This window comes from Galeopterus variegatus, unplaced genomic scaffold (genome assembly GCF_000696425.1).
Source record: "Galeopterus variegatus unplaced genomic scaffold, G_variegatus-3.0.2 Scaffold615, whole genome shotgun sequence".
Lineage (NCBI taxonomy): Eukaryota > Metazoa > Chordata > Mammalia > Dermoptera > Cynocephalidae > Galeopterus > Galeopterus variegatus.
Window position 1 is genome coordinate 350501 of NW_007726726.1, and position 27158 is coordinate 377658.

The 27158-nt window shown below is 50.4% G+C and overlaps 1 protein-coding gene across 1 annotated transcript in view; it reads left to right on the forward strand.

Annotated features, from left to right (window-relative positions):
- The window catches only part of LMF1 (lipase maturation factor 1), a 121781-nt gene that overhangs the window by 12590 nt on the left and 82033 nt on the right, over positions 1–27158 (forward strand). Inside the window, exons 2-3 of the mRNA XM_008570575.1 lie at positions 2078–2387; positions 15653–15663. Of these exons, the coding sequence (XP_008568797.1) occupies positions 2078–2387; positions 15653–15663 (321 nt within the window). The remainder of the gene's footprint in view (positions 1–2077; positions 2388–15652; positions 15664–27158) is intronic.

Sequence of the window (27158 nt, forward strand, 5' to 3'; positions counted from 1 at the left end):
AAAAAAAAAAATTTTTTTTTTTTCCTTGGGCCCCCCCCCCCCCCCGCCTTAAAGCCATGGGTTATTTAGAAGTATATGGTTTAATTTCCAAATATTTGGGTATATTTCCAGATAACTTTCTGTTATTGATTTCTTGTTTAATTCTATGTGGTTAGGGAACATATGTTTAGATTTTAATTCTTTTCTATATGTTGATATTTGTTTCATGTCTCACAAAGTGGCATGTCTTGGCGAATGTTCCATTGGTACTTGAAAATAATACATATTTTGCTGTTGGATGGAGTGTTCTATAAATGTCATACAGTGGTGGCTTACTGTTTCATGCTAGCTGAGAATCTATAAATGTCAGTTAGGTCAAGTTTGTTATTATTGTTGTTCAGATCTGTAGCCCTGTTGATTTCCTGTCTACTTGATTTGTTGAAAACAGAGAGGAATGTTGAAACTTCCAGCTATAAATGTTGACTGGTCTATTGCTTCTATCAGCTTTTATCACTTTTTGCTTCCTATGTGTATGTGTGTATCTTTATTGTTAGGTTCATACACATTTAATATTTCGATGTTCTCTTGTTGAACCCTCATCAGTATGCAATGTCCTCTTTTATCCCTGGTGTTATTCTTTGTTTTTAACTTTACTTTTTTATGATATTAGATATAGCTACTCCAGCTTCCTTTGGATTAGTGTTTGCATGGTGTATCTTTTTTACTTTTAACCTATATCTTTATATTTAAAGTGGATAGCTTGTAGATGGCATAGATTTTGACCCTGCCTTCTTAAAAAATCTAATCTACGATTTCTGTCTTTACTGGTGTGTTTAGAGCATTCCCACTTAAAGTGATGGATTAAAATCTACTGTCTTTCCAGTTATTTTCTACTGGTTCCTTCTTTTCTCTTTCTTTTTTCCTCTTTTTCTGTTTTCTCTTTGGTTAATTGAGCAATGTTTTAAAGATTCTGTTTTACCTTCTGAATTGACTTATTATTTAAAACTGTTTAAAGTTTTTATTGCTTTCCCCCAGGATTTACAATATACACTTTAAGTTAATTTGAATCTACCTTCATGCAATAGTATAACACTCTGTGTATAGTGTGAGGTCCTTTTAGTAGTATGTTCCCGATTTCTCCCTCTGTCTTTTGTGCTATTTTCTCATGCATTTTTCTTTATATATACACAAACACACAATTCATTGTTACTCTTCTTGCTTTAGACCAGGGGTTGCACACTTTTCTTAAAGGGCCAGACAGTGGATGTTTTATACTTGGAGTGGAGATGAAGCAAAACCCCATTTTCCTGCCTCCATCTCAGCCCCACCCAGTGATGCATTTTTATTTACTGTAGAAATGCATGATATTATTTTGCTTTTTACAAAGTGCAGATCATGTCACACAGCTCTTCAGCATGAGTTTTTTCCACCTGGGGGTCTTGGTGGTCCCTGAGAGTCTATATGGAAGCTTCCATTGGGCCTTTCCTATCCTGGTGGATGCAGCGTTTCTCTGTTCTTCAGGTTTACAGACAGGCGTGTGGTTCTCTCCCCAGCAGCCTCTCTGTGCAAACGCGTCCCTGTAAACACTGACGTGCAGAGGATGTGAAAGTGCTCTTGAGGGGTGTGAGTGGTAAGAAATGAACTCGGAAGCTTGGGCTTTGCAGGAGGGAATCATGATTTCCATGTAAGCAGTTGGCGCCACACCCGTGGCATGTTCTGGGAGTAGTGCTATCTGCAGAGCTGTGGGTTCTTCCAATGGGTTTCACAGCAGCGAGTACTGAGTGCAGCCCAAGATGGTCAACTGAACATTTGTATGTAACAGGAGTGTTTTATACTAATGTGTGTCTACTTTACTTACACATACACAATACCTGTAAGTAGATAAGACATGGGTATTGTATACATATACATGTACATCGAGTCTTCTCCAGGTTGGTTTTCCCAATAATCGCATCCGCCAACACACTCAGTCTGTACTTTGCATTCCAAACCATTGCTCCGACTCTGCCTCCTCTTCTCACCGAGCCAAGACCCCCGCTGGTGTCCACAGAAGGTTTGCTTCCACTCACATCCCTCTGTCCTCTCCCTTCTCTTCCAGTTGTGGCATTCTTGGTGGCCTTCCATCAGAACAAGCAGCTGATTGGAGACACAGGGCTGCTGCCTTGCAGAGCGTACCTGAGGAGCATCCAGAAGTACTTTCATGGGAGGGTGGGCTGGGATGCCCTGGCCTATGCCCCAACTGTCATCTGGCTGATGGACTGGTCAGACATGAACTCCAACCTGGACTTCCTTGCTCTGCTTGGACTGGGCATCTCATCCTTCATCCTGATAACTGGCTGTGCCAATATGGTCCTCATGGCTGCTCTCTGGGTCCTCTACATGTCCCTGGTCAACGTCGGACAGGTCTGGTGAGTAAGAAGAGCAGGGTGATCGTCACTCGGCGTTCTGTGATGGTTCACGCTGCAGACACATACAGGTCTCCTGGCAACTGGAGGGACTGGGCAGCTCTCTTCTCAGATTAATTCAGAGGAGCATCATCGTTTTACTTAGGCCATGGTGGAGGCTGTTAGGTGCCAATCAACCAAAACACAGTGACCTTTCTTCCTTGAAAATAAAATCCATATCTGTGTGGTGTGGCATGTCCCCACCAAGGAGGCCCCATTGCCAGCCTGCGTGAGCCATGGGGACTGGAGAGGTGGGACAGGAGCCCCCAAGTGGGGGCAGCACTCTGGGGGTGCCTGACGTTGTGGCATGCCCCTTCTGCCCTCACCCCTCCTAATGTGCTGGGGCCAAGACCAGACTCGCCGCTGGCAGGAGGAGTGGGCTCCAAGCTGCGGAGGTGACAATGGGTGCCAGGGATGCCACGAGGGGTGAAGGAGCTCTGTGAGGACACAAAGGGCATATCAGGGCAGGCTGCAGATGGATCACCTATGTGAGAGTCAAGGAGGGGCCAGGAAGAACGGGTTACTCTGACAGGCCCGAGAAAGGGATGCACTCTTATTTAAAGTTCTACATTCCAGAAAAGGGAGGGCACCTACCAGGGGAAGCACAGAAGACTCTGTGAGAGAAGGTTAAGTTCTGAGAGAGAGCTCTGGGGTGGGGTGGTTGACTGTGTAGACATGCAGGAAGTGGACGTGGGGCGGGCGTCCATGTAGACCTGAGGGAAGTGGATGTGGGGTGGGTGTCCATGTAGAGCTGCAGAAAGTGGATGTGGGGGGGGGGGGTTTTTGTAGTCCTGCGGGGGGGGGGTGGGGGGGGTGGGCATGTGGGGGGGGGGAAAGGGGGGGGGGGGGGGGGGTCCCTGGGGGGGGGGAGAAAGGGGGGGGGGGGGGGGGGTCCCTGGGGGGGGGGAGAAAGGGGGGGGGGGGGGGGGGTCCCTGGGGGGGGGGAGAAAGGGGGGGGGGGGGGGGGGTCCCTGGGGGGGGGGAGAAAGGGGGGGGGGGGGGGGGGGGGGGGTTTGTGTAGACCTGCAGGAAGTAGATGTGGAGTGGGAGTCTCTGTTGACATGTAGGAAGTGGAGGTAGGGATGCTGGCTCTGTAGACCTGTGGGGAGTGGACCTGGTGGTTGCTGTCTGTGTGGACGTGTAGCAAATTGCAGTTCCCCAGGCTCCTGTGGGAGGCTCCATGCAGGAGGCATCTGTCCTCTGGTAAATGCTCCCATTGGGTGGCTTGATGGCTTATGCAGAGCTGGTAGAGGATGTGGGGTCTCCTGGGGTTGTGGAGTGGGGCAGTGTCACTTCCTAGAGAGTGGACCTTAAACCCAGACAGGCGGAGGCTTGGGTCTTCGATGAGACCTTCAGTTTGACCTTGCTGACCTGTTCCATGGTCTACAGGGCTATGGAGTGTTGGGGGCCGCCTCCCTGCAGCACATTCTGTCCTCGCCTGCACCCTCTCCTCACTGGAGAGATGCTGGGTTGCTGTGAGGTGGGGTGGGGGCACAGGGTCAGGGAGGCCAAGCATGAGAGACACCCTGCAGAGAAGGGGAGGAGGCATTGCCCGAGTGCTGTCTGCAGAGCAACTCCACCTCTCGGCGACCCGACCCCCCACTCCTGGCCCGTGTACCTCGGCAGACACACCATGCCATTTAGGACTCCGTCCCTGGCAAAGGACCCGGGAACACTTGAGCAGCACTCCATACAGGTGGGGGTGTGCTGAAGTGGAAAGTAGGCTGAGTCATCGAGGAGACACCAGGGGCTGCTGCAGTTGATGGCTCAGCCGTGAGCACATCTTTCGCTGGATGCACGCATGGGTCCCCGAGCAGCCAGAGACACATTCTATGTGCATACACTGTGACATCCAGGTCCACACGGAAGCCATGCTGGTTTCCTGGAGAGGGGTTATTTCATTCACTGCATGTTCTTCTTGAACGGCAAGGGTGGAAACGGGCGTTGTTTCATGGCGACTGTGGCTGGTGCACCATTAGGTGGGCAGTCTCTGGTGGTCCTCACGCATGCACTCCTGTGAGGGGAGCATGCCTCCTCCTGCTCTCTGTTGCCAGGACTGCCTTCCTGCTGTCCTGATGTGCTCATCTCACTCAGTGCTGCAGGCAGGAGTCCAGTGCATCCACATGGTGATGGCGGGGGCCATGGATGCCTCCATGGCGGGGAAGTGGCTCGAGCAACACAGTCACTGCCTCACACAATGATCGGCGCATCCTCGGCACCTCACATGGAGGGTGTGCACTTTCACAGGGGTCCAGGAAGACTGATTTCGTCTCCTCCCCTGCATGGCCAGGCATCTTTGTGCATGTGCATTTGCTTTGCTTCAAGCAGATGCCAAGGTTGGACACAACTGTCCTGATAGCACACACCTCATTGCTGCTTGGCCACCTTGACTGTTTTTTAATTTAGTACGCTTAGTCTCTCAGAGCAACTGCAGACCACAGCATTACTTTGAGAACAGTAGAGTGCCGTGTGCCCCATGCCCATTTCCTGTCATCAGCATCTGGCAGCAGCGGGGCATTTGCCACTCTGCTCGCTAACTGAGTCCACACTTCACTCATATTCCCCAGTTCTCCCACCTCCCCTTTCCTTCCTGGGACCCCACCCAGGACCCCCGGGATCTCCGTTGTGTCTCCTTGGGCTCCTCTGGGCTGTGGCAGCTCTGCACGTGCTGTAGGGGTGCCGGAGAGCTGTGGGGGTGCTCAGGGGTTTCGCATGCAGCTCTTCCATGGGGAGTGTCTGAAGTTTTCCCCATGGTTCGACTGGGCTGTGGGTGTGGGAGGAAGAGCGAAGAGGAGAGCTCCTCATTCAGCGGGCCAGGCTCACAGTCAGCACACTGTCCCCACCAGTGTTGCCCTGAGCGCCTGGCACAGCATGCATGTGGGTTTCTGTGCCATGAAGCAACCCTTCCCCCTTCCCTTCTGCTCTCTGGGCAGAGGTCGCTATGTGCAGTCCATATGAGAGGCATGGGGGTCTCTGCCCATCCTCTCAGGGGCAGAGGATCTGCATGGTGATGAGGAGTTCTTCAGCACAGGGGCTTTGTGTCTGGTCCCCTTTTATCTGTTTATTCTGTTCTTTGTTGTGTCAGTATGGACTTGTGCATATTTATCTTGGTACTTTGAGTGTCTGTCCTCTTGGTCTAGGAATTTAAACACCTTGGGCTCAAAAACATTTGAGACAGAGAGAGCCAAGGCTTGACAACTGTCATTGCATATAATTTTAAATAACGTTCAGGAAGAATCATGGGCCTTTCTAAAACAACAGAAGTTCACGGAATGTTGGAAACCCTGATTATAGGTTCTACTCCAGTTTCCTCAGTTAGCATCAACTTTTCCAAAAACTTGGATTTCTGACTCTTTTATCTGTGCTTTACTTTGGCAATAACCCTGAAGGGTTTCTTTGTTGCTATTCAGGATGATGCACAATCAATCTTTTCTCCATCTTCCCAACCCCCAGAAGGAAGAAAAGATTATCTCTAGAAACTTGGACCAAATTCGGGGCATCTCAGGGGTCCTCCTTCCTGCAAGGAGCTGCCTTTGGCACTTCCTTCCCAGACGGAAGGGACAGCGGATCCACTTCAAAGAGTGCCCAGGGCAGAGGCCAGCAGCCGCAGGAGATATCAAGGGGCCAGTCCAGGTGACATTGTACTCAGCTGCTCCATTTTTAACTAACAGTGGTGAAAAACTTATTTTGGCTCCAGGACTTAAACATAAGCTTAAACGTAACAGTGTCCCACAAACACCCACGGAACCGTCTCCCCCACCTGCCTCACCCTGGTCTGTAGCCCCAGTCCCGAGTGGGTGCGGGGGCTGTGCCCCTCTCTCCTGCCTGGGCTGCTATCTGTTTGTTAGTTCATGTGAAGGGATTTGACAGGCATAGATGTATTTGATGCATAATGAATGAATTCCTATTTTAGTTTTACAAGGTTCAAGGACCCAGGGGTGCGAGGGGTGGCAGTCACCCCCACAGAGCTGGGTGCTCAGGGGTGCCCATCGTGGACATCTTCATGATCATTTCATGCTTCTAAACTACCTGGGAAAACTGGACCTGCCGCAGTTTGTCAGAGTTTGTCTCAGATATCTAACTCTTCCCTCGAGCTTAGTTCCTGCTTGTGAAAAGACCTCAGCTTTATGGGTAGCGCAGAGCACTGCGTGTTCAAAGTCCTGCAGGTGAGCGTGCTGTGGTGTGGGAGCTGACGGCCGGGGGCCTCTCTGGATGTCTGATAGCAGATGGTCGTAACTCAAGTCACGAATGCACCTGTGTGTAGGGCCCTACAGTGCATGGCTCACCCCAAGTGGAGGGCTGTGACCTCAGGCTGGCCAGGGGGACCCAAGACAGGGCTCGTTGTGCCGGGGTGCCTGCTAACATCCTCTGTTCAGCAGCTTCCAGAGCAACGTCAGCACTAGATGTGGATGAGCACAGAGGTGGTCCCCGCAGGCACTCACTGTGCAGCTCAGGGTCAGGTGACTTTCCTCTGGCCTCTCTGGTCTACTCTGAACATCTACCATGGGGTTGAAAGTAATGTCCGGGACTTTCCAGGCCTCACATTGTAGGTGGTTTTCTGGCCTCGGGTCAGTTGCCTTAGAAGACTCCCCACAGTTGGCAGTTGCTGCCCCGGCCCTAGACGGGAAGACATCACTGTGTTCTTGGCCTGCCAGGGGCTCTGTCCCATCTTGTCCAGCATCTCTGCCCCACCAAGACCTGCCAGGAGATATGCTTCCTTCCAGCCCAAACGTTGGACCCCCCCTCATGGTGGTTGTAATTACAGAGTTTGGTGTCCAAGGTTGTAGAGAGTTGCAGCCACAATAAAGCGAATGTGGGAAGCAAAGGAGGGATTTGTCCCCCAGCATCCAGCTTGTTTCCTTTCCATCGTGGCCGGGGTGGTGTGTGGAAGTTCTGCAGCCATTGCATGCTCCCACGTGGTCCTATGTGCGTGGAGCAACCTCACAGGATAAAGGACTAGTTGTGTGCAGGGAACTGCGGAGAAATCAGTTTCCAGCCCTCTGCATTTGCTTCTGTGTGAATTCCGTTTTTCACCAGTAGCTTGTTTTTAGATACATATGAATCAGCTGTTTCCAGAACGGTTTTCTATAATTAATATTACAAATGTTTTCTTAAATTTTGTGGTTTTTCTTAATAGGACAAAAGATATATATTCCTTTGACACCAGAGAGCACAGCCCATCATCATCAGGGGATTCCAGAGGAGCAACAGCTAAAACTGAAGGTGCAAGGACAAGGGAGCATGGAGCATGGCTGGGCCTGGAGCCCGGCTGTGAGCAGCTGTGAGCCACCAAGCCAGCCAGACAGGGAGTTTAAGAAGATGTTTCATATTTAAAACAGTCTTTAAAAATAAAAGACCAGCATTTATGACTTTCGCCTCTTCCCGTGACAGAGTTACAGGCATGGGACCAGCCTTACTACCATAAAACAGTAAAACCAAGTGAAATATGAGACAGCACGTTTTGGACACTGGACAGCAGGCAGCACAGGACCACAGGGCTTTCTGCCTGAAGCACACACTGTACGGCAGCCGGGGAGGGCACAGCGGGGCACCGAGGCCTTGCTGAACTGCAGAAGCAGAGGCTTGAGTTCAGGGCAGCTCGAGCTTGTATGACTGGGTACCAAAGTGAGAGGAGCTACACAGAGACTGGCCACAGAAACCAACACAGGGTCCCTATCATCTGTGGGTAAGCAGTAAGCCAAGAATGTGGAGGGTGGGATTCTTTGAGTCTCAGTAGAGAACAGCAGCTAGGGATCTGTGGGCTCAGTGGTGATTCTGGAGGTCACATAGTTCTGGGTGACATGAACATTCCACCCAGCATCTGGAGGGACCTTGCTTAAGACCCCAAGCACTTAGTTGCCCCAGAAGGGCCACACCTTAGAGCAGGGCTCCTCTAGCCCTAGAATTAGGGTTATTCGAAACCAAGTTTTACAGAACTTGAAAACAAACCTTGAAAAGATCAAGTTTATTCGGTAAATTAACTGCTTGCCAGAACAGATTCATACACTCTTCATAGGAAGCAAATACAATCAACCTTTCAATAATCTTTTTATTTTTATAATGTCAACTATAGAATAAAAAATTACTAGACATTTAAAGAAGCAGGATGTATGTTTCCTAACGAGGGAGGAAAAAGAACAGTCAGTAGAGATTAACCCTGAGATTACCCAGATGTTAGAATTAGAAGCTTTATAAATACATTCAAGGACTTAAAGGAAGTTGTGGTTGTAATGAATGAACAGATGGAAAATTTAGCAGAGAAGTAGAATCTTTAAAAGGAGCCAGTTGTAAATTTTAGAATTTAGAAATACAGTAGCTATACTGGAAAACCCATTGCATGGGCTTGACAGCAGGTGGAAACGGAAGAGAAAGGCTCCGTGAACTTCCCGAGAAATGAATGGAAACTGTCCACATAAAAGAACAAGCAGAGGAAAGATCAAAATGAATGAATAGAGCTTCAGTGACTTGTGGGATAGCAGCAGGTGGCCTAACATACATGTAAATAGAGCCCAACAAAGAGGACACAGAGAATGGGGCATAAAAAGTACTTGAAGAAGTAACAGCCGAAACACAAAAACTTAGAGATCGAGAAGCTCAGCAAATCCTAAGTAGCAGAAATGAAAGAAACTTACACGTGGGCACGTCACAGCCACACTACTGAACAGTCTTTAAAGCATCTGGAAAAAAAGACACTACATTCAGGAGAATGGAGATTCAAATGATATCAGGCTTCCTATAACCAGCGGAGGCAGAGGCAGTCAGAAGGCATCTTTACAGTGCTGGAGGAAAAACAATCGACAACCCAGAGATATACCCAGTGACAATATCCTTCAAAATGAAAGCATGGTTAAGACATTTTCAGATAAATGAGAATTGAGAGATCTTTGCCAGCAGACATGCTGTAAAAAAGGTTAAAAGAATATTCAGGCTAAAGGGATTGTTGCTAGACAGAAACTCACATCTACAGAAAGGAGTAAAAAGCACTGGAAATGGTAGCTGTGGGTAAATATGAAATGATCTGTATTTCTTTTTTCTTAATTTCTTTAATATACATGAAACTATTTAAGGCAAAAAATTATAGTACTGTAATGTGGAGTTTACAGTGTAGTATTATACATGACACCATTATCACAAGGGGAGGTGGGGACCTCACTGAACTTGTAAGGTTTCTAAATTGTGCGTGAAGCTGTAAAATACTAGCTGTAGGCCTCCTGTGAGTGGTGGAGGATACATGTTGTTAGCCATAGGGCAATTATTTTAAAAAATGCAAACAGGTTCAGCTGAAGAACCAACAGATTAATTAAAATGGAGTGTTTAATGCGTTTGCTTAAGCTAAGAGGCAGAAAGGAAGAACAGGATTAAAAAAACAGATGGGACAGTGAAAAATAACCAAATGGAGAGCTAATTCAGCCATATCAATAATTATGTTAAATGCTAATGGACTAAAATCCTAATTAAATAACAGAGATCTAGAAAATATTTTAAAAAGCAATATCCAAGTCATGCAGTTTTAAAGAGATTTACTTTCATATAAAGGCACAAATAGGTTGGAAAGGACAAAAAGGATATACCACATAAACATGTCGGAATGCTAGGGTGGCCGCATTAACTTCAGACAAAGTAGAGTTCAGGACATGGAATATCACCAGCGACACAGAGATTTCATGATAACAGAAGGGTCGATTGATCAGGAAGACACGATGATCATAAAGGCACGTGCGCCACATTACAGAACCTCACGATTTGATAAGCAAAAATGGACAGAACCACGGGAAAAATGTACAAACTCACAATTTATGATTGGAGAGTTTAACATCACTCTCAGTAATTGAAAGGAGAACTAAACAAAGAAATCTGTGAGGATGTGGATGGTCAGAACAGTGCTATCGGCCATTGTGACGTAATTGATGGGCCCCAGCATCCCTGAACACTTCAGGGTGTATGTCCTGAGAACAGCATTCTGTGACATTCCTGTGGGGATCAGCGTCATAGAGCTTATTTTCCAGTCCAGCTTTAGACACTGGGTTTAGTTGTCATGTCTCTTCTGTGTCCTCTAATCGGGGGCATTCATCTTTTATGACATCAATGTTTTAAAATAATGCGTGCCTTCAAAGTACAGAGTGTTCCTTCTGGCAGGTGTCTGCTGTTTGCTGTGGTCGTGTATTCCAGGCTGGGATACTGCCTGTGTGGGATGCTCGCCCCAGGGCTCCTGCCTGTCCTCAGGTGTGAGCTGGCTCCCTGGCAGGTGAATCAGTGCTGTGAGGTCACCTGGGGCTGGAGATGTGTCACCTCACCCCATGAGAGATGCACAGCTGACATTGTGTGGCTGCAGCAAACGACCACATACAGGGGCTTCAAACAGCAGAGATTCATTCTCTCACATTCCAAGGGGCCAGAATCTGAGATCTAGGTGTCCAAGGAGGAGCCTTCCTGCCTCTTCCAGCTTCTGGCGGCTGTGACGCTGCTTGGCTTGTGGCTGTGTCACCCCAGTCTCTGCCTCTGGTCACATGACCTCCTCTGCATCTGAGTCAGATCTCCCAGTGCCTCTTTCTCTGTGTGATAAGCACACCAGTCACTGGATTTAGGGCCCCACTGGATAACCCAGGATGATCTTATCTCCAGACCCTTGACTTAATGACCTCTGCAGAAACCCCTTTTCCAAATAAGACAGTGTTTCAGGAATCAGAATGTGGACGTATCTTTTGGAGACTGCCGTGCAGCTCACTGCCCCGGGTTTCTTTTTAACAGAAGTAACAGCCCACTGCTGTTATTCACTGTGTGTTTCCCTTAGTTCTTGAGTAGGTTTTATTACACAGCCTTTTACAGCAATATTTGAAATAACTGCTTGAGAGTCCTTTCACTCAGATCAAATTATGAATATCCATCTCCCCATGTCAGCGGATGTCCCTCACAACAGCCTTTGGCAGTGCTGTTGTTCTGACACGAGAGCAGACACAGAGCTGGTGACATCAGAATGGCCTCCATGCCACTGCAGGAGAGCAGCTGTTGGTGCTGGTGCCACCGCCTCTGCTGACTATGCTTCTGTCTACACAGGACAGTCACACTGTCCCACCAGTCACCCGCACTGTGCCCACCTCTGCTGTGGGTGTTCAGTGCTGTGTGGTGGTGATTGAGCATCTGTGAGATGTATTGATTTAACCATTCCCCACCGCTGGATACTTCTGTGGTTTCTGGTTTTTCACCACTGGAAATGACGCTTCAATGACCAGCTTCATAGTTCATGGATCTTTCACACACCACGACTTATGGGGTGGCCCAGACTCCCACAGGTGGGGCTGTCAGGTCAGGGTGTGTGCCGTGCAGGGACGCACCCGAGTGCTGCAGGAAGGCGCCGCTGACCGTGGCCCGTCGTGTAGGTGCACCGTCCCTGCACAGAGTACTGCGTTCTCCAGGAAACTCTCTAAGGGTTTGATGAATGAGAAATAACATCATTTAGCACACATTTCACTGACGATTAATTTTTGTTTGTTTGATTTTGCCAGTTTTGTTTCTGTCGTGACTTTGCCAGTTTCCTTTGGTGTGAATATTCTTTGCTTTCTCTTCTGCAATAGACCTTGACATGTCAGGCCTATAACCCTCTGCCCCTCAGTGGCGTGTACTTTTTAGAGTACACGCATGTGCAATGTAACCCCTGTTGCTTCCCATTGCTGCATGTGACACACGAGGTTGCTTTCATGGAGTTGAGCCTGAGAGTCTTCCCCCGTTTTTGTTTCTGCCTTTGGTGCTGTGTCAAAACAACCACCAGCACTGTGTCCTCAGCTTTTAGGGGTTATTTAAATGGTGCTGTAGGCTGAATCGCACTTCCTCAGGGAGCTGAGCATGCAGCGGGAAGGCAGTGCTCCGCGTTCACCCTGCGTTGCTCCGTGTTGCTGTCTGGGTTGGAGCCCAGTGTTTCTCACTCCTCAGGCCTCCCAGCAGCCATGTGGGATTTGTCAGTGCCTCACTGCAATTCTGTAAGCGGTGGCAGACATTAGGAAAGGCATCTCTTATTAGTACATTTTGTCTTCTTTGTTGCATGAACTTAAACACTAGGGAAGCCACGATGTGTTCACGGTGAGCCAGTTGACTTGCTGACACCTGGGCCTGGTGTGTGTGGTGCAGCCCTGTCCCTGTGGTCTCCAGCAAGCCCTGTCCATTTCTTTCCCTGTGCTGGACAGGCCATGCCGTGGCCCTGCACAGCGGGACCAAGAGCCGTGGCCTTGCCGGTGCTGGTGGGGTCCCACGTCCTGGCAGTGGGATGGGAGGTGTAGGGGCCTGATGGGTCTTCCAAGTGCTTCTCCTGCAGATGTAGGTGGACACAGAACCTTTGTGGCGGCTTTGTCACCCTGAAAGCCGTGCTCTTAGTCCTGTGGCGTCTTCATCACGAGCTTCTTCTGTAAAGAAACGCATGTGTTTGGCCATCACCAGGTGACAGGGATGATAAGCCACAGACACAAGTCAGGAGTCCTGGGGTGGTTTAGAAGAATGTGGTCTATTATTAATTCCCTACCACATGCCTCCTCAGGAGGCCTTTGGGGAAGTTCTTTTTGCTAAGCAAGAAAGTGGAGGAATTCTTGCAAATTTACAGCTAGACTGTCCACAACCAGGGGAGCATAATTGAACAAATATTTGTACACAAAGCCTTTTTACAAATGAAGAGTAGCTGAAAACTAATGTACTCTTATGTGAAAGGCTTCCTATAAAAATAGGAGTCTCATATAAAAAAATTGCAAGGATAGAATGAAGCAGGAGGAGTGGGGACAAAAGCTCAGGAGTGATGTGCCCTGTTTCCCGGAGGCCTAGGCAGCCCAGTCAAGGTTCCTCCAGTTCCCGGTTCCTTCTGCTGCCTTAGTAGAGAGCCACCTGGTGAATTACAAGTCAGGTGTAGGGAGCCTCACGGCTGGAGCAGGACCCTGTTTCAACAGACCGTTAGAGGTGACATGTTAACATAGACTGTTTGGGAGCAAAATTTACATCCCTCGGAACAAGGAAGGATCAGAGCTTCTTTAAAGAACAAAACAGAATAACCCCCCAAAATAACTCCATGAAAGCCAGTATCTTATAAAATAAGTTGCAAAGAACAAAACAGAATAACCCCCCAAAATAACTCCATGAAAGCCAGTATCTTATAAAATAAGTTGCAAAGAACAAAACAGAATAACCCCCCAAAATAACTCCATGAAAGCCAGTATCTTATAAAATAAGTTGCAGCTGTTGAAAAATATAATAAAAGCTATAAAACTAATGAAGATTTTTTAGTTTTTCATGTAATTAGCTAAAACAACCTGATATTTGAAAAATCTATCAAGCAGCTTTGAAATTCAAAATTTAAAACAGGTGAAGTTACAAAAGAACCCAATTTCACATATCCTCGGCAGACGTGAAGGTGGTGGCATCTCTAGGTGCGCCCCTTGTCCCACACAGACACTTGCATTGTGGTGGTCCGGGCTGTGGTGGGTCCCTGACAGCTTTCCACCTTAGTCCCTTCGAATGTGATCTGATAAAAATGTAAAACTTTTATTCTTTATGGGTTTTTTAAAAATCAGCCTCTTTCCCTTTCTCTGTTCAACAAGGTTATTTCTTGGGAGAATCTATTGGGTATGTTTATTTCTGGAACCAGCCGGTGTGTACGATGGCTGTTTAAAAGGTTTCCTTATGGAAATTAGGAAACATTCAGAAGCAGGGAGGACAGCGCAGCCCCGTGTCCCATCCCCTCGCAGCTTTGCTTTCTGCAGTTAAAAGCAAATCCTAGACGCATTATCTTGCCTGTTGGTAGTGGGTATCTCTACCAGGTAAGGGGTTATTTAAGAAGAAAACACCAGAACCGCCCGACCATCAGCACACCCGTTGGAGTTGAAGGACGGGCCACCCGTCCTACTCATTTTCCCTAATGCTTAGAAATGTCTTTTCTTACCATCGCCTGCAGTGTCTTTTTATTCCAGAATGGAAAATCATGAATGCATTCAAAAGCAGGAGGGTGTGGGGAGCCCCTGGGACCTGCAGCCGGCTCCCTGTCCTCTCCTGCCCTGCGATCCTGCCCTCCCCACACCGAGGGTTTCAAGGCAAATCTCAGAACCTGCGGCCTTTCATTCCTATGCATTTCATTAAGCAACTATGTTTTTTTGACATCTTTATTGAGATATAATTCACACACCATAAAATTTAGCTTTTTAAAGTGTACACATTGATGGTTTTATATATTCACAGAGTTCTGAAGCCACCACCACTATCAAGGTTTGAAACATTCTCATCACCCCAGAAGAAACCCGTGCCTGTTAGCAGCCACCCCGCCCGCCTCCCCAGCCCCTGGCAGCCACTCCTCAACCTTGTGTCTCTGGACTTGCCTGTTCAGGACATTCCATGTAAATGGAGTCCCACACCGTGTGGCTTTCTGTGTGCAGCTTGGCTCACTGAGCTGTGTTTTCAGGGCTCATCCACGCTGCAGCATGTCAGAGCCTCCATCCCTTCTGCTGTGGGAGGACGGGCCCAGCGTTTGTAACAGCTGGCCGAGGCCAGTTTTCTTCTCTGTTCAAGCATGGGTTCTGTTGTGACTGGGCTGGGTCCGGGGCCAGAGACTGAGACGTAATGAGGAGTCTGCTCGCAGCCAGGTGCAACCCGTTCCCCGTATTTGTTCTGATGTGTTGCAGGGGTTCAAATGTTGTGACTTGGGCTCTTTTAAACATGTCTGCTGCTCACTCTGACCTTGCCCTCCAAGTGTGCAAAGCGAACCAGGCCTCACCAGAGCCCCATCTGCTGGGACGGTCCCACTGTTCCCATGCCATTCGGTAGGAAGGACACAGGTCTTTCTCAGATCGTAGCAGTGGAGACAAAACCCACCAAATTCCTTTCATTTAAGGTCCCTTTTCCAGTCATCTGTACTCAAGGTAATGGGGTACCCTTAAATTCTCAGATTCCAGGCTATGACATTTTCCTTGGTGTTTGATGGAAATTATTTACACTGCAGGAAAATCAAGTGTTACGTTCGCTCATCCCCAAAATATCTTTTGATTGGCCCACTGAGGGCCTGCCCCTGCTCAGGCCGTGTGGGCGGGGGCTTCTGTGTCCTGCTTAGTGCCCACAGGGCTGCCCCCTCCCCCCCACTGTCCTGGGCGCATGGTTGGGGGGGGCAGCACTCAACTTGGTGGAGAAATATGGTGGTTTAACTTATCATAAGTTTTTGGTCAAAGCAAGCCAAAATTTTAACACACTTTTCTTCTTTTGTTTTTCAGGTATTCTTTTGGTAAGTGAAAACCATTTAGAAAAAAATCTGCAAGAGTTTAACATTATTGTTGGGTATGTATCTTCATGCATTTTTTTTTTTCTGGTTTTTCTCACTGCTTGAGTGTCTGCCCTCAGCTTTTTGGGTGTTTGGAGTGTCATCTTGGTGCAGCATATGTCATTTAACAGAGTCCTATCCCAGAGCCAGCGGCTAGTGCAGATGTAGGGTCTCAAGAATTCCCAGGCCCCGCAGGTGCTCAGCACCTTTGCCAACTCTGCTGAGTGGTCATAGATAAATCCATGGGTGTTGTCACCTCCTTCTCTGGGGTGAATGGGGAGGTTCTAGGACATTCTCTCAAGCAGGATAAAGCACCCCACAGGCCTGTCCCTCACCTCTATACCCATACCTCGTCCCAGTGGATGTGAGCCTCATGTATGCGTCTGCACCAAGGAGGGGTTCACAGTGGCACTAACACTGGCAGGGTGGCCCCGAGGGCAATTTGGTTTGTGCTTTGTTTGGTAGAGGAAGGATTTCAGGGCCTTGCCCAGTCCAGGCCCCATGAGAACTGCTGGGGTATGTGCAGGGGATAGCCCCCAAGTGGATAGGACAGGGCCGAGGACAGCGACTGTTCTTCCGGGTGGGCCCAGAGGCCTCTGGGAGGTCATGGGGACACACGGTGGGCTTGTAAGTCAGCCCAACTCCAGGATCCTTGGGAGGAAGGGACCCCAGTCCCCCAGACCTCAGGGAGGAAGCAGAGAGGCAGGTCGTGTAACAGCCGTGCCCATGCTGCGTGGCCCGGAGGACGTGGCACACCCAGGCACCTCTGAGCGCTTGCTCCCCCATGCTCTTGACCCCACTCCCTCAGTGCTCTGGGGTGGGGACGGGGCTCCTGGCGGGGCTGGGCTCTGCCCGCCCTCACGGTCCCACGCCTGGGAGCTTCGTCCGTCCGTGTGTTAGAGACCTCTTTCTTCATTCTTCTGTCCCTTAAAGAGTTTCCTCTCCTGAATACAAATTGAGCACCAGTGACACCAGAAATTCCCATCCACTCAAAGAGATGAAGAATGTCAGAACCTGTTCAAATAAGGATGAACACAAAAAACATTTTGTCCTGATTGTAACCACCTTAAAGGGCAGGTCACTGTCCAAAGCAGAAGGGACCAGGTTGTTGCATGTCAGTGTCTCTCATCAATCTCTACCTGCCATCTGGTGCCTTTGCAAGACAGGCTGGCACAGCGTTGAGGGCGGGACCCCTGTGGCTCTGGTGTTCACAGCTGCTCCCTGCTTTCATGCTGACCCTTTCTCTTTCTTTTTTTTAAAGCAAGAAGAAGCAAGCAATGGGATTATTTCAGGAAATGTTCTTTTCTATTCGCAAGTCTACACAACCTCATCATAACCAGTCAGTTATGGAGCCTGGTGGTTGTGTGCAGTTGTGTCAAAGGGAAGGAACATTCGTAGGCTTGGAAGTGAGGTTAGACATAAGGGAGAACTGTCCTGCGACCCTCCCAGCCCCAGGGGCCTCCTCATGCAGCAAATAAAAATACACTCGATATAAAAATTCCCCTCAAAGAAACCTGCGTTCTCCAACATTTAGATAAACAAACTTTCTTTTCTCAGTAAATTCTATTTATTTATTTTATTTATCTGAAACTGCAGCAGTGTTATTTTTCTCCAGTGGTGATGATGCACAAAACCTCTATGCCCTGACTCCTTCATTCAGTGGGAAGAGTCCCCGCTTTCTGGTGCGGTGAGTCTGGACAGTTGTCATAAAATCAAGTTCTGTGAAGCAAACCAGGTACACACCGTGGGCACCACTCATGGCTGTGGGTGGACAGGTAGCGGCAGACGCAGTCACTAGCACACAAGCATGTCCCTCTTACTCCTGGCTGCAGCGGCCCTGCCTCAGCGCTGGGACTGCACAGTGAATGGCAATCGATGGAGCTGGGCTGTGAGCCCAGATTTTCCAGCATGGAGCCCCCCACCGTGCCATAGAGAGAGTGTAGCAGAGCGTCCTGGAGAAGGGACTACTGCGTGGACGGACGTGCAGGGCACACGCTGCCGGCTAAATGTGCGGCTCTACAGCTGCCCACCCACATCCCAGCACCGGTCCTGTGGCTGTGGGGACAGGGCACTGGTGGCCGCACCCTCTGCAGAGCATTGCTAGGGCTCCTTTCTGCTCTGTGCTCTGAGCGCAGGAGTCTGTCTTCCATTTGTGCTCGTGTTGGTGTTATCTGGGGTTCATGATTTTAACTCCTTCTTAGGTAGCAGATGATCATTTTAGGAACTTGGAGGCAAATTGTTGATACATTGATACGTCGTCCTTGTGAGAGCCCCAAGTAAGACAGAGCCTCATGCCGTGCACGCTCCGCCAAGCTCACAGGTCACTTTCCCTGCTGCTGATGCGCACTTGGAGGACTCCGGCAGCCACGCAGCCCCTCTTGCCCCTGAGCGCGGATGTCTCGGCACTGCCTCCTTCCCTGATCTTGGGGAACATGAAGGCACCAGTCACCGAAGTGCGAGGCTGGTGCCAGGTCCCAGGACAACCGAGCTCAGGGACCGGAAGGCTGGGCGTCCTGCTCCGAGAGGCCTCCTTGGGGGTCACTTGGGGAAACTCAAGTTTTCTCACGAGCACATAATTGTATCCCAGTTGGACTTGCTTTCCTGTGTTCATTTGAACTATGTGTGTTGTGCCTGTATTTTATAAAATGGGCTTTCATGGAAGTGAGGCAGCTCTGTGTAATTGCCCCACGCCCGCAGTGCAGCCTTGTTGGACGTCGTGGCATCCCCCGAGTGGCTGGCTGACGGGAAGTGAGCCGAATGTCCAGAGCCACCCTGTCCTGCATAGCAGCCTTGGCCACGTGTTCCGTAGTCCCCAGCCACTGCAAGTGCCCAGAGGCCACTTCACCTGGTGGATTGTAGACCGTGCCTGTCGCTGTGGAAGGGCCTGTGGACCTGTCAGTCTAGGGACTCCTTACGTTCACCCAGCCTGCAGAGCCATCTCTCCCGAGGGGCTCGCCGCGCAGTGCATCCTCTTGTAGACATGCTCACAGTGGGTGTAGGCAGAACCCACCTAAAATTTAGAAGGCAGGACGAGGGAGCTTTCTTCCCCTCACAGCTGCTGTTTGGTAAAATGCATGTGGCTGAGGAGTCTGGACAGTGGACAAATCCCATTACTAGTGCCTCCTTTTTCTCAGAATGACCATGGTTTCCCCAAGACATTTAACGTTCTATTAGCATTTTTCTACTGTCTTGAGAAGTCCCCCTCAAACATGGCAGCTCTGCCACCTGCCACTGCCCAGGCTGTGTGCGCCAGTGTCTCCACCACTCCACATGCAGACAGGCGCGATTGCTGAGTCAGGTGAAGTGTGTCAATGGGGCTGTGTTTGTAGGACACAGGAAAACCGCAGCATTCGTTAAAACCCTGCCCCACCGTCAGCAGCTCTGCTGCACCAGTAGGTATGGCTGAGCTTTAAAGGCCGCTGAGTTTGGCAATATTTACTTCAAAGAAGGAGTCTAAATGTGATTAATTCAGCAGCCCTGCATGTGCTGACTGCTTCCTGCCCCCTGCAGGAAGTGTATTTTTTGATATTCCTAAGCTGGGAGCCTTTTGGGGACTTCATGCTGTCCTCATGCTTTGAAGACAATGCAGGTTCCACAGGACCCGGAGCAGCAGGCAGCTGGACTGGGTGCAGCGGGGGCTTCCGGGCTTGTCCTCCAGGACCAGGCTGCTCTTGGCAGGAGCCTCGTGACATTGTGCCATCTTCCAGCATGGAAGCTGTCCCCCAGCGTGGACTCCGTCCCCCAGCATGGTCTCCGTCCCCCAATGTGTTCTCTGTCCCCCAGCATGGTCTCCATCCCCCCATGTGATCTTTGTCCTACAAGCCCACTGTCCCCCAGTGTGGTCACTGTCTCACAGCAAGGCCAACTGTTCCCCAGTGTGATCTCCGTCCCCCACTGTGGTCACTGTCCCCCAGCAGGGCCTTCATCCCCCAGCATGGTCTCTGTCCCACAGTGAGATCACTGTCCACCAGTGTGATCTCCATCCCCCAGTGTGGTCTCCATCCCCCAGTTTGGTCACTGTCCCCCAGCAGGGTCTCTGTCCCCAGCGTGCTCATCATCCTCCAGTATGGTCGTTGTCTCCTGTGGGGCTCTGGCCCAGAGCCTGGTTCTGCAGGGAGAGCATTCATGAATGGGCCGCAGCAGCACATCCTGGAACCGGGTCCCATGACTCCCATCCCCATGGCTCTACAGAGTCTGCCTTCAGAGGAGGCACCATCCTAGGCCTGGGGCAGTGAGGGCTGGTCCGGGGTCAGGCTTGGGCCGAAGGTGGGGCAGTAGGCGCCTGCTTGCTTCCGCCTGGCCCTCAAGCTGTTCCGCAGAATCCTTGTGCCTGGCAGACAGTCACAGAGGAGGACTCGGACCCCTGAGGCCTTTGGGGTGCTCTGGACCCCAGCAGCATTTGTCAACTCCCTGATTGTGTTGTTTAGCTTGATGGACCTGGGTGTGGAGGCATTGACCTCCAGTTGAAATCCAGAGACGGTGAAGGTATACACCCCTTCCCGCTAACCTAACTCACCCTGTGCTGACCGTGCCCCCTGGGGAGGAGCATGGGGGATGGACCCACGCAGAGTACCAAGTGTCGATGGGGACAGGTCGAGCAGGCACTGCGTGGGCCCCAGGTAGCACCCAGGTCGTGGGGGATGGACGCCTTTGCCCCCAGCTCTTTCAGGGCAGTGCATGTTCTAGGATGGAGGCTGGGGGCCTGCAGGGCATGCAGGGGTGCATTCCAGAAAGCTCCATGCCCGGGACATGCCTTTCTAGGAAAAGAGCATTGCGTGTGTTACTGCAGTCCCAGCCAGGCAAAAACGGGACACGTTAGGGCCTGAAAGAATTTGGGATCCTTTGTCTTAGTAAAAAGCTCAGTTGAAGAATGATTAGTTTATCCTAATCTCACAGAAGGCGAATGCCGGCCAGCCCTCATGTCTCCCGTAGGGCTGGGCCGACGACTGCCGCAGAGCGAGTCAGGTGCAGGGCATGGAGGCAGGACTTGGTCTGCACTGCAGCTAAGGCGTAAGCACATGAGCATGGGAGGGATGTCCACACAGTAGGGGCGGGGCATGAATCTCGGTGTTCAAAGTAAGCAGACCAGGGCACAGGTGGGGCCATCCGAGGCAGTCAGGAATCAGGTAGGGAGTTGACATGGGGCACCTTATGTGCAGGGTGCTGAGGGCTTGGGCTTTGTCACGAGGACTTGTACAATAGGTCGCATTGTGAATTCTGTCATTTTTCGCTGTTTCAGAGGCTTGCCCATGGCTCTTCCTGGGTTTGGGGACTCTGCTCTTGCCAAGTGGGAGGCACTCCCTTCCCTTGCTAAGTCTGTTTTTCAGGCTGTCATTGATGCAGTTCCATGCAGCGTCGGGTGCTCACAGGGCCAGGACACTCAGAAGTGGGTGTTTCCTAGCATGGTGGCACCTCCCGCCAGCTGTTGTGAATTAAATGCTCCATGTGATACTTTACTCCTACTGCTCTTAAATTCATGCTTTAAAAACAGCTTAATGAAGGGTTTACTGGCTCAATTGGAAGTTTTTATTAGAACCTATTCGTGCTGGAGTGGGGCCTTCCTGTGGTAAGCCATTCGCCCGGCTGCAGCAGGCCACCGCACAGCCTCCAATCCCTCCCGGTTCTCATGTCCTATGCACTAACTTACGGCTCACCTAATTCCCTCCCCAGCCCCCGTGTGCAAGAAAGCAGTTTCCTTTAATTAATTATTCCCAAAATCAGGTGGCCCCAACTGCTTCACGGCGAGCTTGCCGGCCGCCAGGCTGTGGCTCCTTCCCGGGAGGTCCTCCCTCTGCTGTTTCTGTGTCAATGTCATCACATGTGTGTCATGGGGAGAAACACCTTCACAGTGCACAGATCCTGGAGGTGCCAGGTCGAGCCAACAGCAGAGCCCTCACCCCAGTACCTAGGGAGGGAGCAGGATTCACCATCCTGTGGTTTGGTCTCAGTGTCTGGCCGTGTCCCTTGCAGGGACCAGGAAGACCAGCTCAGTGCTTTCAGAGCCCACAGGCGCCCTGTGCTGGCATGGACCAGCTCAGCCAGGCATTTCCAGGGTGAGAAAGATGATCTCTGCCAGCTTCTGCCGCATTTCCACTACAAGCGGCCCTTGGTTGGCTTTAGCGCCCAAGGGGAAGGGCCACACCTGGCTTTGCTAGGCTCCCCTCAGCCCTGCTGCACCTGGCAAGGCCATCCAGCCTCTGCACCTGAGCCTCCCCAGTGCTGTGGGCTTTCTAGAACCTCTGAGGGCTCCCCCAGGGTCTTGGGGTCTTTCTTGACCCTCGGAATCACGTCTTTGCCTCGTCATCTCTCTGTCACCACATGACCCTGTGGTCCATTTCCTCAGGCTGCTGTGATACCAGTGTTCAGAGAAAATGCTGCCAGGGCATGACCTCCTGCTGGAAGGGGAAGAAGTAAAGAGGCAGGGTTTGTGGAATTAGGCACAAGGCTAGAGGTGACTTCTGACAGGCAAGCAGCAGGCCTCATGGTGGTGAACCCTGCCTGACACCACTGTCCATGGGGCCTCAGTGCAGGCGTGTGGCCAGTGTGCAGGCTGGCACATCACAGAGGAGAGAGAAAAGCAGCCTCTGGGTGGACACTGGGACCTCCTCAGGGTGTGTGGAGGCCCCTCATCTCTTGTGGCGCTGGATTCTATGGTCTTTATGTGGCACACACAGCTCCACATAGGCTTTATTTTCAGGGAAGTCTGCTTTCATCTAATTTTAGTCCTCCACCCCATGTAAACCGCCTGGTTGTGTTTTTTCTTTATGCCCACTTAGATCTGTACACAGGCATGGACACACACACACACACACACACATCACACACTTATGCATACACATATACATGCACACGCATACACATGTACTCACTCATACACATAAACACATACAGACGTATGCACGCACAGCACACAATGCATATACGTGCATATATACACACATACACATACACATGTGCACGCCCATACGTGCATGCACACATACACACATGTGCATGCACAGACACACACCACACATATGCATGTGCATGCACACACCACACATGTACACATACCCACCACACAGATATATGCACCCACACATACAGACACAAACATGGGGTTTAGGGCCATGTTATATGCATTTCTTTCATTTCCTTTTTCTCCCTGGTGAAACTATTTAGCTGGGCCAGGAGGAAATGTATTTTGTAGACCATGTCTTTATTCACGTGGTCATCAACATTCTGCGTGTTCTCAACATCTCCCATCATAGCCAGCTACCGCTTCTGCTTCTAAAACATGCTAGTCCCTTTAATTTGCAGAATTCTGAAATACTGAAGTGTTTTGTTGCTGTAATTCATACTTGCAGCCCTGAATCCATTTGGGTGGCTTTTATCTAGAATTCTTCTGAGTCACTGTTTAATTTTATTTACATTAAGGTGTGTAGATGTGGGACATTTGACCAGTGTGTGCTTTTCACTCACAGTGTGATGATAATGACAGCTGCAGTTGCAGCGGCTGAGCGTGGCTGCGGTGGTGCATGGTGGCTACAGAAAGCAGCTTCCTTACCACCCCCTCCCAGGGCAGCTAAGGCTGGCGGGCAATGAGGGGCTTGCCCCAAGCCCCTGTGGACAAGGGTCTGTCTGATGTGAGCTTGCCCTCTCCCCCAACCTTGATTCCCCCGCATTATGCTCAGGACCCAATGTTCCCCACCGCCACCCCCCAAGGTCGGAAAAGCTACAGGTTGTCCCCTTTACAGGTCTTTTCAAAGAACTGGGCTTGTTTATCAGATATTTTTAAAAATGCATTCTAGCAGGCCGAGCCCGTGGCGCACTCGGGAGAGTGTGGCGCTGGGAGCGCAGCAGCGCTCCTGCCGCGGGTTTGGATCCTATATAGGGATGACTAGTGCGCTCACAGTGCTCACTGGCTGAGCGCGGTGCGGCCGGTCTCAAAAAAAAAAAATGCATTCTAGCAGGCCGAGCCCGTGGCGCACTCGGGAGAGTGTGGCGCTGGGAGCGCAGCAGCGCTCCTGCCGCGGGTTTGGATCCTATATAGGGATGACTAGTGCGCTCACAGTGCTCACTGGCTGAGCGCGGTGCGGCCGGTCTCAAAAAAAAAAAATGCATTCTAGCTCATTTTTACTTTTCTTGGTTTGAGTCCGGAGGGAGGGGTTTATTCTATTTTTCTCCAATGTTTTGAGTTGATTGCTTAAATCATTTATTTTCTGTCTCTTCTTATCTGCTAAGGAAAGCACCTGGGCAGGCAACTGCCCCCTCTGGCTGTGACCCTGTCCTACTCTGTCAGCTGAGACCCCAGGGTTCCCGGGATAGTGGCAGGTGATGTGGTTTTATAACCTTTAGTGCTTATGCCTCTTTGGACCAAGTACTATCTAGAGAAATGCTTCAAATGCCCCCTGCTTAGAGTTTTATAAGTTACCTTTTGTTTATCAACTTCAGATTTTATTACACTGTGGCCAAAGTCAGGCATGTGCAAGGATTAGTCAAACTGTGTAACATGGCTTATAAAAAACAGCAGTCAGTACCCTGTTTTACCTCTCCTCATCCCACGTCCTGTTCTCCAGACCATCCCCTCTGTCTCCTCTGCACTTGTTCTGGTGTTCACCTCCATATGTATGAACAGTATGTTTACATGGAGTGTTCCTGGTGTGTCACTTTCATCATTACCAGGACACTTCCTGCTGTGAATGGCAGGATGACTCTCCCGTTCCCAGCTCTGCTCACATCTCAGTGTGGCTGTGTCACAGTGTAACTTTCTATTAATTTAATACTCAGCCCACGCATTATTGTGACTGTGTAAATATAGTTGTCTGATGAGCCAAATAGTGAACTGTTGTAGTTTTTTTTTTTCTGATAATTGTTTTTCCTGGAGTTGGTGGTTGCCTCTTCATTTTTGGTTTGCTTTGTTTTTTATCTCTGGTGTCTTAGCAGATTGCTCCAAATTTACCAGCACAATTGCTCAACCCCCTCCCAACACTGTTTTTTACAGAATCAAGCATGTTAGACAACCATCAGCTCCCTCTCCCCACTTCACAGAGATTTCTGCCCAAGACCTCCTGACACCACTTGGAGCAGATGCTTTCTAGGCCTCTGGATTTGGAGACTGTGGGGGAGGTTAACTGTCTTTGCCAGATTGGCTACCACAGATTAATCTGTTCCTCTCCCCATCTAAGGGATCCTTATGCTTCATGGGCGCAAAGCCATAGTTGTGCTGGGGGTAGGGCTGGGAGTCCACGGCCATTTCTCCCCACCTCTCCTCCCTCCCACCCCCATTTGATCCAGAGTGGTATTCTTAAGGAGGGTCGTTGTTAAGCCCTCGACTTGATCACATTTATAGAAAGACGCCTACAAGCAGCTGGTGAGATGGATTGGTCTATGCTTGTCCAGCATTAGCAGCTGCCTGTCTGAAGCATTGGGAACCCTCGTCGTATTCCTGTTGGTACAGTGCTGCTCCCCTGCTGGGTAAATGCATGTGTCATGCATGTGTCCTGAGCTGTGAGCAGTCAAGAGGCCAGAGAAGAGCTGTTGATCTCATCAGACTCCATCGCAGCTGCCAGCCGCTGGGCACCTGCAGCATCTGGTGAGTGTCCCAGGAGCATCCTGGTTGCACTACCCGCTGTTGAATGTAAGAAGAGCACAGCACCAGGAGCCCGACCTTTGCCAGCGCAAGTAACTGGAAGAGGCATGGGTTAGCCCCAGAATAGCATCTGTGCGCCAGTGTCTTTCGTAAATGCTTTGATATTTTAAAACAGAAATTTTCAGCCAGGAAGCCATGACTTGCTGCTTTTACAATAGCAGCTCTTGTTTGTATGATTTGTTGAGCAGAGACATAGATACTGATCAGTTTTAGTAGCTTTAATGGCTCCCAAGTGCGTACAACTCTCTTCTTGATGGCTTATATCCTTGTCTTACCAAGCACATTATGCCTCTTCTAAAGCAGGGTCCTGTGTTTATTGCAGGCGTGTTGGCTGATTAGACTTGTGCCCATGACAGGGCAGAGTGCTGCTGGTCTCCGTGTTGTCTCAGCTCTGATGAACATGTCTTGGACATTTAAGACTGACTGGGAGACAGGATGCAGAGATGAGTTTTTGTGCAGCGTCCATTAACACCCAAAGGCTCCCATGCTGGCTGGGCCACTGCGCCTTCACAGCGGGGTTCCCCACCCCTCCGCGCCTGGCTTTGTTTTCTGCACCTCCCCTACCGGATGTGGCTCTTCCTCGTGTGTCGGTTTATCGTCTCCATGCCTGCTCCTCGTCCCACCTGACCACACACCCCGCATTTGTTCGTCCTGCTGTGTTAAATCCTTACCACGTATCAGGCGTCGTTCTTGGCCCTGGACTTACAAAGGTGAGGAACACAAATGAGTCCCCTGTACTCAAAGAGTTGACGTTACCAGCAAGGGAAAAAACACAAGTAAACCAATAATAACACATGAATATAATCTCAACTAATGATCCATGCTGTGAAGAACATAACACACAGTGTGTGGCGGAGAGTATGGTGAGGCTGAGGAGGAGGAGCAGCTGGATGTGAGGTCTGGAGAAAGCATTCCACAAAATGAGACTAGTGAGTATAGAGGCAGAGAAGTGGAGTGAGCTCAACGTGTCCTAGAAATAGAAATAAGACAAGATGACGCCCAGCACAGGGAGGAGCCGTGTCACCATGGGACTGACCGTGCAGCAACAACGCATAAAGCCACGGGAGCCTGGGCCCAGCGCAGCCTCATGGGAAGGCACCTGCTCCTGCCTCATCCCCGTGGGAAGAGGCATCACAAGTGACGTGTGGCCACAAGGAACCCAATGACCTGTTTCATTTTCAGCAAAACACCTCCCAAACCCAGAACTGCAAGCACAGTTGTAGCGTGTTCCAGGGCTCCTGAGAGAGGGCCTCAGGGCACACACATGGCTGTCCTCAGTGACCTCACTGGCTTTGGCGACAGTCATAGGACTGAAAACGCAGCGTCTTTTCTCCACGGCACCGTCAGTCACATGCGTGTGAAGCTCCGGGCACACGTGCACAATCTGCAGACTCAGCCCGATCAACAGCAGAAGCAGAGCCCAGTGCGGAGCCGAAGCAGCAGCCACGCTGTCCTGCCTGATGTGCTCTCCAGGTGTCAGCTGGGTGATGTGGGAGATGTGGCTGCACCCAGGCTATCGGCCGGCCTGAGGCTATGGTCACACGGCCCAGTGGTGGCCACAGCATGGCTGGCAGGGGGGTGTCTGGGCAGGCAGAGCCTGTTCACATCCTGCAGGGACCCAAGGTCCAAGGTGAATGGCCTTTCTTGGGCTGGCCTCCCTCTCGCCCGCTGATGAGAGCAGATGAGACCAGAGAGGGGACAGCCATGCTGTCCTCTGCATCGTGCCAGCTGCAGTGTTACCCTCAGACAACTGGACTGCTCACCACAAGGGAGATGCCCTGGTCCAGCACACACGGCCATCCCCATCCAGCCACACACAGTGCATGGG